The sequence below is a fragment of the Pelobates fuscus genome, chromosome 1, assembly GCF_036172605.1.
Source record: "Pelobates fuscus isolate aPelFus1 chromosome 1, aPelFus1.pri, whole genome shotgun sequence".
NCBI lineage: Eukaryota > Metazoa > Chordata > Amphibia > Anura > Pelobatidae > Pelobates > Pelobates fuscus.
Genome location: NC_086317.1, coordinates 188,396,576 through 188,419,343, shown reverse-complemented (window position 1 = coordinate 188,419,343; position 22,768 = coordinate 188,396,576). Strand labels below are relative to the sequence as shown.

General features: G+C 37.8%; 1 protein-coding gene across 2 annotated transcripts in view; it reads left to right on the top strand.

Moving 5' to 3' along the window:
• NECTIN3 (nectin cell adhesion molecule 3) overlaps nt 1-22,768 on the top strand; it is a 606,022-nt gene that overhangs the window by 41,759 nt on the left and 541,495 nt on the right. For both annotated transcript variants that reach the window (XM_063453186.1, XM_063453185.1), the window contains exon 2: nt 1,156-1,497. In XM_063453186.1, the coding sequence (XP_063309256.1) occupies nt 1,156-1,497 (342 nt within the window). The remainder of the gene's footprint in view (nt 1-1,155; nt 1,498-22,768) is intronic.

Here is a 22,768-nt window from a genome sequence, read left to right as displayed (position 1 = left end):
TTATTAACCCTTAATAGGGAACACATGGGATGGGTAGCAGCATTGTAACCAGGCTGTGTGATACAAAGTAAATACAAATACAAAAAGAGAAGTCCTGCGCATTCCCTAACATTTTCTTTTCTTTGGTTTTTACTATATATTGGGGCTGATGTGTGTTGTAGTCCTTGCTGCTTAAGCGCAGGACTTCTCTTTTTGTATTTGTATTTACTTTGTATCACACAGCCTGGTTACAATGCTGCTACCCATCCCATGTGTTCCCTATTAAGGGTTAATAAGTAAAGGGGTGTATATAAAAAATACCCCTTTCTGTCTCATTAGAGATATCTTTGCCAGAAGCTCAAGGAAGCAGGCTGAAGGGTCAGTGTTAGGACCCGCTTAGGGGGGTCTGCCTTGACATATATAATATATATCTTATATTTATGTATTGTCAGTGTATTTAATACTGATATGTGTACTTATATTAATATTAAAATACATTACGTATGACATTACATATATATGGTGTGTGTGTGTGTATATATATATGTATGTGTGTGTATATATAGTATATTTATTATATATAGTATATTTATTATATATATATATATAGTATATTTACTATATATATATATATATATAGTATATTTATTATATATATATATATATATATATATATATAGTATATTTATTATATATATATATATATATGCATTTAATTTATTTGAACTTTTTTTTTTTTTTTACTTTTTTTTTAATACTTCCCACCAGCAGGGGGACTGTCTGACATTTCAGACAGTCCCCTTGCTGGCAGATCTACAGCCAGCTATAGGGGGGCATGTGATTTGCTCTTTGAGAGCGATCACATGGCCCCCGGGGACCTCATTTGCCCGTGGAGGGCTGCCTGGGCTGTCAGGCAATCCCCCCGAAGAGGATCGTGGCGGAGGTGAGTATATTTCAGCTCCTGGGGCTGAAAGCCGTTACGGCGTTCTATGCCACCGCAACGGCTTTAAAGCGCATTTAATGCGGGACGGCATAGAACGCTGTAACGGCGTTAAGGGGTTAAACAATGGGCAGATAATATAAATAATGTAGATGTAATGTAAAACTTTTTTTTTTGTGTGTGTGTGTCGGTCAATCCTTGCACAAAATTACATTTTATTTGTCTTTGCTTTTCAGGTTCATTTTCTGGACCAGTTCATGTGGATACTCATGTGACAGCAGTTTGGGGAAAGAATATAACATTGAAATGTCTAATTGAAGTCAATGAGACAATAACACAAATCTCTTGGGAGAAAATTATTGACAATGGTGCTCAAACCATAGCAGTTCATCATCCAATTTATGGGACTTCATTTCAAGAATTCTATCAAGATAGAACCATGTTCAAAAATGATTCTCTGCATGATGCAACTATTATTATAAAAAATATAGACTTTTCAGATTCAGGAGAATACATCTGCAAAGCTGTTACTTTCCCACTTGGAAACATTCAATCATCAACAACAGTGGTTGTGTTTGGTAAGACTACTTATCTTAGAAACGTCCATAAGAAAGGACACACTTTCCTCCAAGGCTTTGTAGCACAGTGATAGTGTTTTAGCCTTCAGTTAAGTTTTTCAACACCTATTTACAGTTATGTAAACTCTGTGTCTTTTGTGAACACAGGATCTTGCTGTGTGATCACCTGAGAAATAATTATACTTTTGATTGCTAGGTAGGGAAAGATTTGATTGTGAGAGTGCATACTGGGCTTGGATCTCCGTGGATTGTGTAAGTGTGCCCTTTGTTAGTAGTGACTCAACCCACTCTACCCCCTCTCTATCCAAATGTTCCAGGGACAACGACGGGGACAGTGCAGAAAGTACAAACAGCAGGGCTGCAGACAGGAATTTCCTAACAATCCTATGTGAGCTTCTAGCTAGTCGGGTCATCTCCAAGATTGTATAATTTACAGTAGTAAACTTAAAATTCCTCTGCAATTTTTCGTGGATCTAGTATCCGGTACATGATGCCTTAAGATGTGCTATCTTAGATTCTCCTCGTGTGTAATCCTGCAACTAATACTGGGCCTGCTCTCTTATCAGCTATGGAAAAATTGTGTTTGTCTTGTTAGAATAAATGCTGTTTTTGCTGCTTCTAGTTCTCTCAACTCCGATTGTAGAGATAATAGCTGCATGTGTATGAAGAGTAAAGGCTGAGATTTGTTAGTATGCATTAATTTAGTGATTAATTTGATAGTAGAGGTGTATTTGTGCATTCTGTTTTTTTGCAAAACTTTCATACTTCATAAAGAGACCACAAACCAATGCATTATGTGCCAACCACACCAAGCTAGCTTTCATGCCCAGTGTGTGATTCTGTTGGAAATACACTCATTATTCTTTATCTATTTTAGAGACTACACTGGGGTTGGTTGCTAAATGCTCATTTAATTTGCATGAGCCTCTACTAGATAACCTGTAAGGCTTCTCTAGGAAAATTGTCATCAGTGCGTGATTTGACCACATAATAAGCCCTATGCTAACTGATTCAACCAACTAGTATTAAATTCACTGTGAATCAGAAACTGGTAGGTGAGTGAGTAGGTGTTATGCAACAAGGAGTAGTCCCTTTCTGTCAAGTGTAGAATCAGTCACAGATCTACCATGTCTGTTTGTAAAAGGATGTTGGTAACTCACAGCACAGTGAGTAGGGGCGGTGGAAAGCAACAGAGTTTCTAGATGTTAAAGCCGCACTGTCACGCCAAACTTGCCTTTCCTTGATTGCTTCCTATTCTCTTCCTCTCTCAGGAGCTGTTCTTCTTTTCTTCCTATCTGATCTATTTTTCTTTAAAGCAAAAGATAAAGTAGGGACTACTTTTTCTTATTAATTTTTGCTATGCTTGACTAGACTTAATTAAAGGAGGACCTTATTTCCGCTCAATTTCATGTGGTCAAATAAATTTTCCCACAATACTTACCCTCTCCTCCTGTGTTTTCCAGTTGCTTCGAACATCCTGTCCTATAGACAGGGCACTGGCGAAACTTCCAAATTTCATCCTAACAGAATGAGTACAGTATGACCATTCGTGTTAGGACAACGTTTGTGTATTTTGTTCGGTTAAAATTTTTATTTGTATGAATAAAATTCCGATCTGATTTGTGCAGTGTCTGCATCTTTTACGCTTAGTAGATAGCTCCCTAATTCCCAAGGTACTTACAGTCTGAAGGACCGAGATTACTTGGTATTAGTTAATAAGGGAGTTTAACATCTCCCTTGTCCCCTGCCCCTACTCACTCTGCTGTGAGTACGGACATGTCTACTAAACAGTGATCATCCTCTATCCCCAGTCTACTTTAGGGCATGGGTGGGGGAACACTATATCCCCCATAGAGTGAGGGGTACATGTAGGGGTTAGGAAGGATCTGGGACCACAGCTGGATGAGTGCTAGCAAGATTACAAGTTTTGCTCAGTGTACATCCTGCTGCATGTATGCATGCCTGGATAAATCTGTCCAGGGCCCATACCTCTGTGGTGGGTGTGAGCGAGTGGCTTTTCTGGAAGCTCGGATTGGAGATCTGGAGAGGCAAATTGCAACACTGAGGGAGATTGATAATCTTGAGAGGAGTCTGCTCACTGAGCAGAGTTTAGTGGGTGCACTTAGTGGAGTGGGAGGAGATGAGACAGTTGGAGAACAGGCACATACCTGGGTAACAGTGGGGCAAGGAAGCAGAGGGGAGGGAAGAGGAAATGTTTAGCTAGTCCTGATCTAGTGCAGCCTAACAGATTTGCCCGTTTGAGTGAAGATGTTGGGAGCATCAGCTCAGGAGTAGCTGTACTGCAGGAAGCTGTTCCTTCTAACAGCCGTGGGAACAGCCCTCTAGTACGGGTGGGGTTGAGAGGGTAAGGAAAGCTAGGCAGGTTGTGGTGGTAGGGGACTATATTATTAAGAGAGTAGATAAGGTTAACTGCCACTCTGATCGACTCCGGCAACCGGACAGTTTGCTGTCTCCCGGGTGCTCAGGTCCGGCATGTTGCCGACAGAGTGGAGGGATTATTGGGAAGGGCTGGGGATGACCCAGCTGTCATGGTCAATATTGGTACCAATGACAAAGTCAGAGGAAAATGGAAGATCCTAAAGAGTGAGTTCAGGGATCTAGGAAGTAAGCTAAAGAAAAGGACCTCCAAGGTAATATTTTCAGAAATATTACCTGTGCCGCGCGCTACAGCAGAAAGGCAGCTGGAGATTAGAGACGTGAATGCGTGGCTGAAGTCTAGGTGCAGGAAAGATGGTTTGGGGTTTTTAGAGAACTGGGATGATTTTGCGCTTGGGTACAACCTGTATGTATAGTCATGATGGATTGCACCTAAATCGTAGAGGGTCTGCTGTGCTGGGGGATAGGATGGCTAGAAGGTTGGAGGAGATTTTAAACTAGTAGTAGGGGGGGAGGGTCAAAGCAATCTAGAAAATGGAGATGGCATAGAAATGACATGGGCTTTAGCTCAGAATAAAGGGGGTGGAGATGTGGGAAGGGGAAAGCTCAGAACAGAGGAGGTATGTAATATTGTTAATTCACAAAAAGTACAAATGACTCATGGTAATATTAAATGTATGCTTACTAATGCAAGGAGCTTATATAACAAAATGGGGGAACTAGAGGCATTATCATACACTAAACAATATGATATAATAGGCATAACAGAAACATGGTGGGATGAGACACATGACTGGGCAGTTAATTTAAATGGGTACACGTTATTTAGGAAGGATAGGAAAAACAAGAAGGGTGGTGGGGTATGTTTGTATGCCATGAGTTAAAGTCAAATCTTAGGCATGTGGAGTGTGACGAGGAAAATGTGGAAGCTTTATGGGTAGATATCAGCTTGGGGCAAACAAAGGGAAATAAATTATTGGTTGGGATATGTTATAAACCACGAAATGTAAATATTAATGAGGAAGAACTGCTGTTAGAGCAAATTGGGAAAGCGGCAAATCTGGGTAACACGTTAATTATTGGAGATTTTAATTACCCGGACATAAATTGGGATAGAGGGACTAGTACTTCAGCTAGGGGAATCCGTTTTTTGAATGTGTTAAATGACACCTTTATGTCACAACTGGTACAAACACCAACTAGAAAGGATGCTTGTCTGGATCTCGTTATAACAAACAATGTTGATCTTTTAACCAACATTCAAGTAGGGGAGCATTTGGGAAATAGTGATCACAATATGGTAACTTTTGAAATAAACTCAAAAAAGCAAAAGCATGTGGGGTATATTAAAACGTATAATTTGAAAAAAGCCAATTGTAATAAGATTAGGGCAGCTCTACAACATATCGACTGGCATAAACTCCTTAGTGATAAAAACACGGAGGGAAAATGGAAACTATTCAAACAAATATTAGAAAGGTGCATTTCACAGTATGTACCATTGGGTAATAAATATAAAAGAAACAAATTAAAACCAATGTGGCTTAGGAGAGAAGTACAACAAGAGATTAAAAATAAGAAAAGGGCATTTAAATCGGACAAATCAGAGTATTGCAGTGGGAGAAACTCTATAAGTTGGGGCGTAATAACGTAGCCAACGGAGTGACGTTGCGCTAGGAGGAGAACGGGAGAGGGAGACTTCGGAGCAGGGGAGAGGTCAGTAATGGCAGCACGGAACGACAAATAGCCGTTTAGAGCGGGTCACCAGAGGAACGGGCAGTACCAGCGGAGGAACAGGCAGTAATACTTGGAATAATTGGGACTGACAAAGGAGGCCGCAAGTATACAGTATCATTATCATCTCTACTATGTCCTAATAAGCACCTATTCAATGTTTAGTACTGTTAGCATTAGCTAGAACAAAAGGGTCCTTTATAGACCCAGAAAACAACAGTAAATGAGTATATTAACAGTATAAGGATCTCAAATAATACATATTGTAGGTCCTGGTCGACCGAAACGCTGGCAGAATATCCTATGATGTATTTTTTTTATTCCTTTTTCGGTTTATCACTTTCTCTAGTATAATTTACACAAAAAAAAAAAAAATATTCTGGGTCCAAAAAAAAGAAAACTTTAGAAATAGAGAAAACCAAATTAATTAATACAAACACCCTCTTCTCACCAAAAATAACTATACCTCCTCGCAAGGAACAAAGACGATCAATATCCCCAGATCAACATGAGTCATTGAATACTTCCACAGCATCTGGACAGTCAGATAAACACAATATCCTAAATCCAAAATGGTTTTGCAAGAAAGCTTGGTGGAAGCACTAGATAAACTTTATGGAAAAATTAGTAATGATTTGAAATCATTTATGGTGGAGCTAAAGTCTGAGATGACTGAATTAAAGCAGAAAGTGAGTGTACAAGATGAATATATTAAAGAAACACATCAGAAAATACTTTTCCTTCAAACACAAAACATATTAAAAGACCAAGTGAGTTTATTAGAAAACAGGACCACGGATATGGAAGATAGGTCAAGAAGGAATAATTTGAGATTCAGGGGAGTCTCGGAAGAAATAAAATCAGATAAAATGGAGGACTATTTAAAATAATGTATGGCTCAATATATGGAAACTCAGGAGATTGGAGAAGCACCATTTGAGCGAATGCATAGGATTCTTAAACCTCCTAATATAAAAACAACAGAACCAAGGGACGTCATAGTACGATTCCTGAATTGCGCACTTAAAGACTCCCTGATGAGAAAGGTCTATTATAAAAAAACTTCAAGAAGGAAAATATACTGATATTGTAATTTTTCCGGATTTGTCACAAGCCACCAGGAATAATTGTAAAAGATTTAGGGATGTGACTACTACACTGAGAAATCATAATATCCCATATAGATGGGGGTTTCCCACCAAGCTTCTTATTCAATACAACGAGAAAACGATTGTGGCCAAGGATCCAACAGAGGAGTTAGACAAATTGTGAATCCGTATTGGGAATAAATTTTTCCGTAATTCATACTCCAAGACCAATATATAGGATAAAACTGGAAAATGGAGTTAAAAAGTAAATACACAGAAATTACATAAATTTAATGCACAATATTGTAGAAACATATAAAGAAAAGAAGAAAATATAAAAAAGAGAAATATAAAAAAAAAATACATAGAAGAGATAATATATATAATTTGTTGATATTAATCACAACACAAATGATTTCTGTAGAGAAAATATAAACACAGGTATACAAGTTTGAAGATATGACACATTAATAAGTATGTAAGATTGAAGATATTTAAGACTGAGACGGGAGGATAATGATGATAAGAAGACATAGGAATAGTCACAACAGAATGCTGTAAATATATTAACGCATATTGGAAGGCATGGCCTGAAGTTGTGGGAGGGGCTATAGACCTACATAAGGGACTCCCCCTTTCCCTGCTTACCTTTGTGGGTCAGACGAATAGCACTTCCAGGTCATACAAGACGCCATTTTGATTTCACCTTTGCTCCATGAGGTCTCATACTCCAAGCTGTGTCCAGGAATCCTGCTGCAGGGCTTTCCGTTAATCCAGTGGCTTTCTTTCCGGTCAGCATCACATTTGGTGCCTCAGGGACTCTCAAACCGTAAGTTGACCCACCTGTCGCGCCAGGATTAGTTCCCACGGCGTTCAGCACAGCACGGGTCCTCACTTTACGGTTTCCTTTCGTTTTGCACGGTTATTTCATTACCTAATACTCACCTAGCTGTTCATCTAAAATCTGTTGTTTAAAATCTGTTGGGTTAAAATCATCTGTGTGGTTAAAACTACAAACGAAATACAAACGCCTACACACTGTCCCCTACCGGTCTTTGGGTGTACTACAGGCTTCTTAGACATTATCGCATTTCATGTACAAACCAACGAACCACTGCATTTTTTCCCACATACTGACCCCTACCGGTCATTCGGTGTACTACAGGCTTCTCAGACATTATTGCATTTCATGTACAAACCAAAGAACCACCGCATTTTCACCTACACACTGACCCCTACCGGTCATTTGGTGTACTACAGGCTTCTCAGACATTATTGCATTTCATGTACAAACCACCGAATTTTCACCTACACACTGACCCCTACCGGTCATTCAGTGTACTACAGGCTTCTCAGACATCATTGCATTTCATGTACAAACCAATACACCACTGCATTTTTATCTACACACTGACCCCTACCGGTCATTCGGTGTACTACAAGCTTTTCAGACATTATTGCATTTCATGTAGAAACAAACGAACCACTGCATTTTCGCCTACATGCTGACACCTACTGGTCAATCGGTATACTACAGGCTTCTCAGACTTTATTTCACTTCATAAGCAAACAAACTAACTACAGCATTTTCGCTTTTATACTGACTCCTACGGAATATTTGCATGGTTGCACGCTTAAAATATAAGTCCTTCCAATTACGTACTTTCACACATTAGGTTATTCAGCAGCCGGTCATGGTTCACTACACTCATGTTTCCGGGTACAGTTGTATTCCATATCACAGATGATATAACACTCCTGACAAGTTAATTTCCTTCAAACAGGGGCATTAACAAGCATACAATAAACATTGGGACGGAGCACTTTGCTCTATTAAACATGCATAACACACATATGGGTATATGCTTTTAAATGTCTATATTCAATTCTCATACATTGTTTTACCCGTCCGGGACACAGGTATTAATAACCCTTACGACCAGTAAGGGTATCTAATCATACTACCAGGTATATACACCTGCTCATGTGGTATTTACATACATTTTCTGTTTTCCCCTGGATACATCCTTAGCGTACTGGCAATTAGGGACTATAGGTTTCCAATAGGTATTCTCCTTTCTTGGCATCTATGCCTGTCGTATAGTGGTCCCGCGAGGCCAACACCCCGCCTCAACGTTTGGAGGCAAACACCCATCGGGCCACTCGTGAGCTAGCCGCCTCGCATGGTATATAGAGAGGGCCTCACCTGTCACTCCCCTCCCCTTTTTCTGGTTACAGTCGGAATCATAGGCTTATGCGACTTACATACCACAGGCTTATGCGACTTACATACCACAGCCGATTCAGGAATTAGGAAGCTTTCATTAAAATGTCTACCTAAAATGTCTACCACACGTAATGGTAAACTACTGTGCAGCTGACGTGACAGCTGCCATGGCAGGGGGTCAGTTATGGTCAAGGTCATGGATTACATGAACCTCGCCAACATAGCCGGGCTCTGACTAAACTGGCCTTGTCCACCAGCACTCAACACGCTTGCTACAGGGTTTCCACTTATACAATACGTTTCATGTCGGACCATGACTTAGATAGCTGGTTTGAGGTTTCACCATTTATGGCATTCACTTCTTTTGCCACCTTAAGTTAAAAATTCTCGCACAACACAGTTAAAGTTTATCTCACGGACATTCAACACTATATGTATTTCTCCTTCCCAAATGACAAAGGTTCCTATCCTCCTACCCCATCCATACCTTACTTAGAGACATAGCCAAGTGGACGTTCCCGCTACAACTAAATACTGGCCATAGACCTACAATGTTCAAACCATATCAGAACCACTCGACCATGCACCTTCCGAACCATGCACCAATGCAGTCATCAAACTGCTACCTATCTAGCCTTTAACTGCTTTCTCAAGGTATGACTCACTATCAGCTGCAAACATCAGAAACAAGAGTGCCTGTTGACCACTTATTGTTCTAAAACACACAATACCACTATGCCCGGTCCCTTCCTAAAACTAAGACGAGTCAGATGTGCGAACCAGTGCATATAACCTACTATCTTACAAGCAATGCTGGGTGCCCGGTTTAAGGTACTGGTTACGTTCTTGGGCACGCCACCATACGTACCACTGAACCATTACTGTCACTGTACAATACTGTCCTTACCACAGGTAAGTTCATGCACTATATAGCCAAGATATCCCCGCACACGTTAAAGACACGGGGCCGCTCGGAATCATAGGCTTATGCGACTTACATACCACAGCCGATTCAGGAATTAGGAAGCTTTCATTAAAATGTCTACCTGATGGTTAACAAATGCACTATGATCCTGTATAATGTTTTGCAGAGAGGCCAACATCCTGCCATTACGTTGGTGGCCACAAAATTCCCTCGAGAGGCCAACATCCTGCCATTACGTTGGTGGCCACAAAATTCCCTCGCGCCATTGTATAGATAGAGCCTCTCAAGCCACTTGGCAACTAGCAGGGCCTCACCTGTCACAAAACAAAGGATTAATTGTTTCGCCATGCGGCTTTAGCTAGCAAGCCAGTACTAGCACACTGTGGGTTCATATAATAATGGCTATCTTTATCTTTCACTTGGAGAGGATGTTGCTAGTCCCACACGACAATTTTTGTCCCAACACAGCGGACGATCACGTTTCAGGCTCCAAGCTCTAGCACCTCAGAACTACCAGAGACAATTGGGTCATCTCATTCTCTTTGGCAAATCCCAGATTTGCAACAATTTCCATGTTGGCACAAGTTGTTTTAGTGCATGCAGACTGGCAGGTATGTTCCCAATACGTCAGGACTCAGGGCACATGAAACCATGTGTCCCAATAAATGTACCCTGAACATTACTTCACGCCTGTAAACATTATGCATTTCCAGTACTTTCTAACTCCTCACCCTTCCAGACATTTAGTTGATTTCCTAATCTCCGATTTTAAAGGCCTTCCAGACAGGTATTGCCATATACTTTTGGGGAAATCTAGAATGCCCTAACTTGCAGTCATCATAGCAGCATCCAACAGCTAGCAATACACTCATGGCCCAAGAATGGCAGAAAGATTTCTACCTGGGCCTCTCCGATCTACACCATTTACCGCGTGGCGCAATCCCATTGGGATTGTCACAGGGAATCTTCCCTCACACTGTAACTGATCATAGACTTATCTGCACCTCACGCCTCGGCTACCCCAAGTCTCAACTCCCTCATACCCTTCAGAGGAGTCTTCATTACAGTATGCCACCATTGTTCATACCATTACAGCTATCACTCAAGCAGCGGGGGAAGCCTGGTCAAGTAAAACTGATATCTTAACGCATTTCAGACTGCCATCATCCACCCTACACTGGCACTTACAGGGCATTTATGGGCAGCAGTCATATATTTCTTCTCCTGCTTAACTTTCGGGTCAAGAGCAGCCACAATCTTAAATATATTCGTAGAACTATTTGTTGGTTGTGGTTAAACATATCCAGATGCCCCACAGTCATACACTCCCGAGATGTTTTCTTGTTGGTCAAAAGGAACGCCTTTCCCTCTAGAAGCTTCAAGGAAGCAATTAGTATGTCTGAACACTTGGGGGTCCCAGTATTCCCTAAGGTCACAGAAGACCCAGACACTATCATTACATTGCTGGGCATACAACTTGACTTGGCATCCTTGCCAACAAGTTACCACGTGAGAAATGGGAACAGTTGCTACAACACCAATTACCAAATCCTGCTTGGTATTCGCAACCGCATGGAACTACAATCCCTGCCAGGTTCCTTAAAATTTGCCATGCGCATCATACCGTAGGCTGCGCTTTCATCTCAGACCACTTTGCTTTTTCCACACTCCCGCATGATGATCAGGGGCTGTCCCTAGACAACCAAGCCACGGCAGGCCTAACCACACGTAATGGTAAACTACTGTGGCAGCTGACGTGACAGCTGCCATGGCAGGGGGTCAGTTATGGTCAAGGTCATGGATTACATGAACCTCGCCAACATAGCCGGGCTCTGACTAAACTGGCCTTGTCCACCAGCACTCAACACGCTTGCTACAGGGTTTCCACTTATACAATACGTTTCATGTCGGACCATGACTTAGATAGCTGGTTTGAGGTTTCACCATTTATGGCATTCACTTCTTTTGCCACCTTAAGTTAAAAATTCTCGCACAACACAGTTAAACTTTATCTCACGGACATTCAACACTATACGTATTTCTCCTTCCCAAACGACAAAGGTTCCTATCCTCCTACCCCATCCATACCTTACTTAGAGACATAGCCAAGTGGACGTTCCCGCTACAACTAAATACTGGCCATAGACCTACAATGTTCAAACCATATCAGAACCACTCGACCATGCACCTTCCGAACCATGCACCAATGCAGTCATCAAACTGCTACCTATCTAGCCTTTAACTGCTTTCTCAAGGTATGACTCACTATCAGCTGCAAACATCAGAAACAAGAGTGCCTGTTGACCACTTATTGTTCTAAAACACACAATACCACTATGCCCGGTCCCTTCCTAAAACTAAGACGAGTCAGATGTGCGAACCAGTGCATATAACCTACTATCTTACAAGCAATGCTGGGTGCCCGGTTTAAGGTACTGGTTACGTTCTTGGGCACGCCACCATACGTACCACTGAACCATTACTGTCACTGTACAATACTGTCCTTACCACAGGTAAGTTCATGCACTATATAGCCAAGATATCCCCGCACACGTTAAAGACACGGGGCTGCTCGGAATCATAGGCTTATGCGACTTACATTCCACAGCCGATTCAGGAATTAGGAAGCTTTCATTAAGATGTCTACCTGATGGTTAACAAATGCACTATGATCCTGTATAATGTTTTGCATTAATATTTCTCTTTTTGCCCACTTTTTACCGGCCTACAGCATACGTCGGTTTCGGCACACCTCAACCGATTATTCCTAAAGCTACATCGCTACAACCATCTTATTCTATATCATATGAGAATGCCCCGAACACAAATTGGAAGGCATGGCCTGAAGTTGTGGGAGGGGCTATAGACCTACATAAGGGACTCCCCCTTTCCCTGCTTACCTTTGTGGGTCAGACGAATAGCCCCACCCTCCACTCCCATTGTTCATATTTCCTCTATGTAAGCCCACTTTTTACCGGCCTACAGCATACGTCGGTTTCGGCACACCTCAACCGATTATTCCTAAAGCTACATCGCTACAACCATCTTATTCTATATCATATGAGAATGCCCCGAACACAAATATAAAATAATCACAATTGGGGTAGATATATAAAAATAACTCCAGCTTTAAGAAAGAACAATAAGGAATGAAAATATACGGAATCCTGATTAATTTAATAAAGGAGGATCAGATTATGGAGAAGTCTACACTAACTGATGAAGAACAAGAGAGGAGAGAGGAATAGAGAAGAATGGAAAGCTAAATAAAATTCAAGTACAACAGAGATAAATTCACTCACTGAATAGAATACAAAGAATGAAGAAGGGAGAAAAAAAAAAGGGAAAGGTAAAGAGAAAGGAAGAGATAAAGATATCCCTTTTGAATCGGACGTTTTGTGGCTATATTAAGGTCTCTCACTCGCACCTTAGCTCCGCCTTGTGCCAGCAACTGCAACCTAGCTGAGCAATTTATTTTTTATTTTTTGAATCCTTTTTTCTGCTAGGGAAACGCTTAGTATAGACCAGGCATGGATTCAATAGGATTGAAAGTTTTAGAATGTATATTTGGGATGAAGTAGGAGCACTGTCGGTTTGGCAGAGGGGAGATAAACCGTGTCACCTGCTGATAATAATATAGCACTTATCGTCAGCTATGACGATTAAGAAGCTTTAAATAAATTCCCAGGGGTTAAATTCACCTCAGAAAAGGGGTTGCCTGTATAATTCATCAATAAATGGAAATATAGATATTTGTTTTACACAAGAGACACATTGGAAGGAGGGCGATAAACAAAGATGGAGATATGCAAAATTTCCACTGATATTCGAATCCAGACAAGGTAATAAAAAGAAGAGAGGGGTTGCCATTTTGATAGCCGCACAATTAAAATTTGATTTGATACTAGAACAAAAGGATACCGAAGGTAGATACGTCATAATTATTTGTAAGATCACACTAGTTAACAACTAGTACACACTAGTTAACGTCTATGCCCCAAATGTATATTCTCAAAAAGTTTAGAAAGATTTTCTCAAATATTCTCAAAATACAAAAAGGGAGACTATTAATAGCGGGAGACATGAATGTGGCCCCAGATGATAAAATTGATAGAACCAAAAAACAGATAATAAATAAGAATAATCAAGGGGAAAGGAGGAAAATTTAAAATTGTCAAGCTCTTTTGTCGGAATTTAATTATGACATATGGAGGGTTCAATATGCCAGAGAAAGAGATTACTCTTTTTTTTTTTTTCTAAGATTCATAAGGTATATTCAAGAATCGATTTATTTATCACAGATGCCTATAACTTAGGAATGTTTGTAAATTCTAATATAGAAGTTATCACATGGTCAGATCACACTCCATTAACCCTTGAGATAAAAGAGGAAAACAAAGGATATATCCCAATAGAGATTAGACAAAACTATTTTTAAATCAGAAGAGAATCTTAAATATTTACAAACCAAAATAGATGAATTTATTAAATATAATGATAATGGGGAAGTAAATACAGATATTTTATGGTGTACATTTAAATGTTATACAAGAGGAGTTTTAATCAAAATGGGGATTCGACAAAAGAGAAAGTTGGGTAAGCCATTACAGGATTTATACATTTCCCTAGTATTGTTAGAAAAAGAGAACAAACCGAAGATAACAGTATATAACACGTTAAAAATAAATGATCTCCAAAAGGAAATAAAAAAGTGATTAGAATTTAAAACATCAAATGCTATTCTGAAATTAAACCAAATATGGTATTATGGAGACAACAGAGTGGGGAAAATGTTTTCAAATAAATTAAAATCTAAGAAAAATCTTTCTCTAAGAAAATAGTTGATGGAAAAAAGAGATGTTTATCATCTGAGACAATTAGTAATGCTTTTGGAGAATACTATAAATCTTTATATAATTTGATTACTCCTAAGGTATCAACATTGAGTATCAGGGAATTCTTGAGGAAAATTAAACTTCCAAAGGTGGATAGTACAACATTATTAGAAATAAATGCTCCCATAACTAATGACGAGATAGAGAGGAACATTAAAGAATTAAAAACAGGAAAAGCTCCAGGCCCAGATGGGTTTATATAATTGTTCTTTAAGAGATTTGGGGTCTCGGTTCTCCCAATGCTTAATAAATTATTTAATGAGATTGGCAATCAGATGGGATTTCCGCGAGAAATGTTGCAAACAAATATAATTACAATTCTTAATCCAGGAAACGACCAGAATTACGTTAGTAATTATTGTCCACTCTCTCTTATAAATATTGATATTAAGCTATACTCTAAGATCTTAGCGGAAAGAATGAAAATTATAATACCTAGCTTAATTCATCAAGACCCAATAGGTTTTGTGGTCAATAGGAGTGGAAGTGATAATATACGTAAAATAATGAATTTGATACAAGAAGTGAATAGAGATAATGACTCTGTAGTTTTTGCCGCTTTAGATGCCAAAAAAGCCTTCGATAGGGTTAGCTGGAATTATATGTCAGAGGTCTTAACAACCTTTGGGATACATGATATTCTTCATGAACGAATAATGAGTTTATATAAACTACCATCGGCAAAAGCATGTGGTGGGGGATTGAATTCTAAAGGATTTATGATAAATAATGGGACAAGACAAGGATTTTCATTGGCTCCAATGCTTTACATTCTTACCATAGAACCATCGGCTGCATTGATTAGGCAAACAAAAGAGATACAGGGAATTAGTATAGCAGCTCTACAATATAAGATATCACTATACACTGATGACGTAATTCTTACACTTTCTTCACCTAATAAATCTATTCCAGCAGTACTATCGAGTATTGAACAATTCAGCTTTATCTCAAACTATAAAATCAATATGTCGAAATCTCTTGTTTTGTATCATAAGATGTCAAAATTGGAACTTATTAGCTTAACCCCTTAAGGACACAGCTTCAGAAGCTTGTCTTACGCTTAATGACACAAGCAATTTTTGCATTTTCTTGCTGTATGCGTTCAACTTCAATTTGCATCTCTCTCGGTTATTGCACCGACGCATATTATTTACTGTTTTTTAGAGGACAGAAAGGGCTTTAATTTGATGTAATATATATATATATCCCTATATATATAAAATGCCTATTTATTATTAAAAACAGAAAAATGCAAAAAAATGAAAGATTTTGTGTTTTTTTGTACAGTTTTTGCAATAATAATGTGTGCCTAATTAGTGCAGGTTAAAGAAAGTAATTAAAAATAAATTCATTTAGTTCTGATTTACAGAATATATAATGTCTGGGATTTTCAGTTTTTTTTTTGTAGTTACAGGTCACAAAGCACAAGGAGTAAAATAAACTTTTAATATGGAGCGATTTTAGAATTTGGTATGTTTGTCTTGTAAGCTTAATAGCCATAAAAGAAAACAAAATTGCCACACAAAAGTATATATTTATATAAAGTAGACACCACAGGCTATTGTCCTAAGGTTGTTTTGACACTTTCTAAGTAGCCATTTTACCGCCAATCTCTGCTAAATATTGGAGTAAAATTTTGTATTTTGGGGTTTTTGGCACACAAACTTATAACAAAGAACTTCTCATGTGCATTTTGTAAAGTTGGTGTGTGCTATTCCTGTACAAGGTTTTATTATGTATTCAGTTACTTCTGCTGAGTACTACGGTACCCCCCATTGTATGTCTTTGGCACTATTTCGTGAAGCTACAGTGCCGTATAGGAGACCTGTCCGTTTCAACATTTACAGTAGAATTTTGAGAGGCGGATTTAATGGGCCTATGCTTCAATTTGGGGTATTATAGCAGTTTGACTGTTCAAAAAAACCTCACAAAGGCCTACCATTTGTAAAAGTAGACACCTCAGGGTATCTCCTATGGTGCATATTGTGCTTTAACATGCCCCCATTTTTTCACCAATATATGCCAAAGTATGTGGTAAAATATAATTTTGGGCATTTTTTACATATGGATTACATTTTTGCTGGGCATTTTGTACATTTCATATGTGCCACTAAGTTCAAACCCCCCAAATTATGCTCAGCTAAGCCTTCTGAGTAAAACAATATGCCCAATGTATGACCTAGACACTATTTTGTGAAGTTACACTGCTGTAAAAGAGACGTGACAAGTTAAGGTTTTTAAGTGTGAATTTTCATGGAGGGTTTTGATGCGTCCGTGTCCCACTTTGGAGCACTTGAGCAGGCTACATATTACAACTACACTATAAAGGCATACCATTTCTTAAAGAAGACATCCCATGGCAATTCAAAAGGCATTTTTTGAACCTTAGCGTGGGATCATTTTTTCGCTAGCTTGTACCAAGTGTAGTGGTAATACGCATTTTTTCTGCCTTTTTGACACACAAAGTGAGTTTGCGCAGTATATTTTTCAAACCTTATGTGTACTACGACTGTATAATACTTCATATGTTGCTCAACTATGTCGGCTGAGTACAGCAATACCCCCGTATGTACCTTTGCCAGGTATATGTGGACATTGAAGGGGCACATTTGAGACACAGCCATTCCATTTTTTTTTCAAACTTTGAATTTTTACGCTGGGTCCATGTCCCATTTTAGAGTATTTTCCAAGGCTATATAATCCAATTACCCCATAAAAGCATACCATTTCTTAAAGAAGACATCCCAGGGTAATTCAAAAGGCATATTTTGAACCTTAGCGTGGGATCATTTTTCCGCTAGCTTGTACCAAGTGTAGTGGTAATGAGCATTTTTTAATGTATTTTTTTTTTACTTTGTAAATCTTTTTTTACTTTGTAAAACCCGTTTTTAAACTTTTTTTTTACTTATTAAATGTTTTACATTTTCTTAACTTTTTTTACACTTTTTCATTTTTTTCTAAACTTTTTTCTTTTACTGTTAACCCCTAATTTCCCCATTTTCCCATAACTCCCACCCACCCTAGCTAGCAAAATATATAATTATAAAATATTTAATTGAATTAATTAAATAAATTGAACCCCTGAGGGTTAAAAAAAATAAATAAAAGTTAATCCTCAGGGGTTAAAAAAAATTAGATCACAGTATAATACTGCGATCTGTATCTTGATCACTGTAGGCAGTGATCAACTGGCAGGGAAGGGGTTAATTTTTATTTAGACTGGGTAAAGGGGGTGGTATTTTTTTTTACTCAAATGTTACTAAAACTGTTACATTTTTTTTTTTTACCTTTTTAAAGCTTATTTTTAAAAAAAAAAAAATGTTAACCCCTAGTTAGCCTAACACCAAATTCCCCAATTCCCCACTAACTTCCACCCATCCCAGCTAGCTAAATATATAATTTTTAAACATTTAAATTAATTAAAACAATAAATTTAACCCCTGAGGGTTAAACAAAAAATAATAATTAACCCTCAGGGGTTAAAAAAAAAAAAAAAATCAGATGACATTAAAATGTATACCCTGCCAATTGATCACTGTAGTCAGTGATCAATTGGCAGGGAAGGGGTTAATTTTATTAAACGGGAAAGGGGGGGGGGGGATTTAACTTTTTTTTTCCACCAGGGGGCAGGATCAGTGAAGATCCGTCTCCCTGCACTTCACACAGAACCCGGAAGTGCATTGAGGCGGAAGGTAAGTACATTGAGCACATGTGCTCGCTCTGACATGCAGTCAGAGCGGGTACATGAGCTGGGGCAGCCCGATCAGGTGCTCCCGGTCTGCCTCTAATGCAGAGGCAGACCGGAGCACCGTTAACCCCGCGATCGCCGCGATTTGGGGTTAACTTTAGTAAATGACGGAAATTTTCCGTCAACGGTCCTTAACTAAAGGACAAGGTTGACGGAAAATTTCCGTCAACGGTCGGGAAGGGGTTAAAAGAGAAATATAAATTTAAATGGACATCTGAATTTATTGAGTATTTACGAGTCAGATTGGGATTTAAATTGAACAAAATTATTCAGATAAACTATCTACCTCTTCTTTAGGACATAAAAAATACATTATCTATATGGAAACCTTTATATATTTCATGGATGGGGAGAATAAGTGTTATTAAAGACTATGTATTACCCAAACTTGAATATTTAATGAGATTGATTCCCAATGAGGATACTAAAAAAAAAAAAAAAAAAACACTGCTCGAGTTTCATGAAACCTTCCTGAAATTTGTCTGGGGTCATAAAAAGCCAAGAACATCATACCAAATATTAAGCCGAAGACAAAATGAAGGAGGAGTATCTTTTCCTGATTTGATAATGAAACATGATGCAATTATGATTATGCACTTATTGATCTCAAGATTTAAAGATCCAGAAAAAAATTATTGGATAAATATAGAACGGCTATTGAATAATTTAGACTCAATTGGCTTAATATGGTTGGATAATCTAGCTTTTAAGAAATTAAAGGTACAAAATAAAAACTTGACAGAATTGTATAATTATATGAACTATTTAAAAAAAAAAAAAAAAAAAGTATAACAAAAAAGTATAACATTGAAAATAATATTTCAGTATCCGCTCCAATTGAGGTAATGAAGGGATATCTAATTAATATCTTATTGATATAAACCTGAACAAATGGAAACCGGAAGGATATAAAGTCATAGGAGAGTTTTTTTTATAGATATAAACATAGTCTTTCCAAGAAATATATGAATTAAATAGCCCTTTAAAATCTGAGTATTTAGCATACCAGAAACATTTTAAAAACTAAGTGTATTGAAAAAGATCTGTTTCATAAAATTGTATCAATAAAGGGGAAAGATAAGATAATTTCAAAAATAAATAGAATATTATACGATTATACTCCGAGGAAAAAATTAAATTAAAATTGGTAGATGGGAACAAGAAATCAAAATAGACATCTTTGAAGAAGATTGGGGAAAGGCATTTAAATTAACAAAAAAAATTACATAATATTATTATTTATGAGAATTACATCAAGATTCTACATCGGTCGTACATGGTACCAGTAAAACTTTTTACATTTCTAAATGGTTCTAATGATATTTGTTGGCGAAGCAATATGTTTAAGGGTACACATCTGAAAAGGCTGAAAAGCCTTTGTCAAGCATGCTCCCTTTTTTTTTTTTTGATTGACTCTGTCCCTGCTTCTCACTGATTTTGGTATGTTTTTTTTTGCATTTTTTATATGTCTGGGTTTTGTTCATACTTAGTATTATAGTGGTCTGTTTGCATGATATTTCTTTCATTTACATACCACACATTGCGTGTTTATATGTGTCTTAATACAGATGCATTTTTGCTAAATGCTTTATCATAGCATGACTTTGTATTTCTGTGGATAATATTTAAAGAGACAGACCTAGAGTATATACCCATGTAATAAAGTTTTTTCATATATACAAAGATTTTTGGTTGTGCTCCTTACTCTATTTACAGATACAGATTATAATGGCATCAAAAATTTCTATGGCTAGGCGAAGGAAATCTAGTTTGGTCCCGACATGGACGGAGATACAAGCTCAGATACATTTTCAAAAAAATGATGGAAAAAGCAGTGTATGTTAATATGGGAAAAAAAGGAGGAATTTTATAGAATATGGAATCCCTGGGAGAATCTAAACATTTCAGAGGTGACCTAGAAGGCTGATTCCCTCTCCTCCCAACAGTGCTCAAGAATGTATGAGTTTAGTATGACTGGATGAATAATTGAGGTAGAGTGTAGCTACATCATTCTGTTTAAATATAAATATTTAATATAGTATGAAATTACAAAATAAATGTTTTAATATAGGATGATATGGTGTTTGATATTTGAGCTAATTATGACAAAGATATTATGAATTAAATACCATTATCTGATGTGAAAAAAAAAAGAAAAAATTTCTGACAAATAAGTTATAAGGAAGCCAATAATACTTGCAAAAAGGCAATTAAAGTGGCTAAACTAGAAAATGAGAAATTGATAGCCAAAGAATGCAAAACCAACCCCCAATTTTTTTTCAAGTACACCACTTCTAAAAAACAAAAACAAAAAATGAAAGTGTAGGTACACTGAAAACAGAGATGGGTCTGTTAGTCAATGAAGACCAGGAAAAGGCAGACATTTTAAATAACTATTTTTCTTCAGTATATATTAATGAGGGTCATATGGCAAGAGATAAGCAAATTATTTCTGCAACAAACTTGCAGATAACTTGTGATTGGATAACTCGAGACAAGGTGCTACATCTATTAAAGAAAATGTATGTAAATAAAGCTCCGGGGCATGATGGTATCCACCCACGAGTACTTAAGGAGCTAAGTGGGGAAATAAGTGAACCTCTGTATTTAATTTTTCAAGATTCTTTTGTTTCAGGTATTGTACCGTAGGATTGGAGGAAGGCAGATGTTGTTCCTATATTTAAAAATATAGTTCAAAATCCTTGCCTGGAAATTATAGACCTGTGAGCTTAACTTCTGTAACTGGGAAATTATTTGAAGGGCTATTAAGGGATAATATTCAGGAATTCATTGGGAAGAACTGTGTTATTATCAATAATCAGCATGGTTTTATGAAACATAGGTCATGTCAAACTAACCTAATTGCATTCCACGAAGAAGTAAGTAAAAGTATAGATCAGGGTGTTGCAGTGGATGTGATCTACTTGGATTTTGCCTAGGCATTTGATATGGTTCCTCACAATAGGTTAGTCCTCAAACTAAAAGAAATTGGTCTAGCTGAATATTCTTGTTCTTGGGTAGAGCATTGGCTTAAGGATAGAGTACAACGAGTTGTAATTAATGGTAAATTCTCAAGCTGGACAAAAGTGGTAAGTGGTGTCCCTCAGGGTTCTGTTTTGGGACCGCTTCTATTTAACATATTTATAAATGATCTTGAAATGGGCATTGAAAGCCATGTATCAGTGTTTGCAGATGACACAGAAACTTTGTAAAGTAATAAAATGTGAGCAGGATATTGCATTGCTGCAGAGGGATTTGGATAGATTGGGGGACTGGGCACTAAAATGGCAGATTCAATTTAACGTAGAGAAATGCAAAGTTATGCACTTCGGGGTTAAGAATGCACAATCAATTTACACCCTAAATGGTAGTGAACTAGGGATAACCACACACGAGAAGGATTTGGGAATTGTTAAAGACAACAAATTAGGCAGCAATATGAATGTCAATCTGCCGTTGCTAAGGCCAATAAGGTTTTGTCATGTATAAATAGGGGCATAAATTCTCGAGATGAAAATATAATTTTGCCTCTTTATAAATCACTGGTAAGACCACACCTTGAATATGCTCTGCAATTTTGGGCACCTGTTCTAAAAAAAAAGATATCATGAAAAAGTGCAGAGACGAGCTACAAAATTGATAATAGGAATGGAGCATTTTAGTTATGAAGAAAGGTTAAAAAATGTAAATCTCTTTAGTTTGGAAAAATGGCGCCTGAGAGGGGATATGATAACATTATACAAATATATTCGGGGCCAGTACAAACCATTATCTGGAAATCTATTCATAAACGGCTATACACATTTAGGCTTGAAGAAAGGAGATTTCATCTAAGGCAAAGAAAATGTTTTTTTTACAGTAAGAGCAATAAGGATATGGAATTCTCTGCCTGAAGAGGTGGTTTTGCCACAGTCACTACAGATGTTTAAACTGCAATTGGATAAATACTTGCAAAAACATAACATACAGGGATATAATTTCTGCTTGATGCAAGGAGACATGTGACTGCTATTTAGGGGTCAAGAAGGAATTTTTTCCTAGTTTGTTGCAAAATTGGAAGTGCTCCAGACTGGGGTTTTTGCCTTCTTTTGGATCAACAGCAAAAGCATATGTGAGGAAGGCTGAACTTGATGGACTTTTCATGCGAAATTTCTATTCATTCATTCGTCTTTCTGATGAACGAATGGCCAAAATTCCTGTCCTAATTACGGACAATAGCAAATGCTTAAGTGTTTAACTGGGCATGTGCAGTAA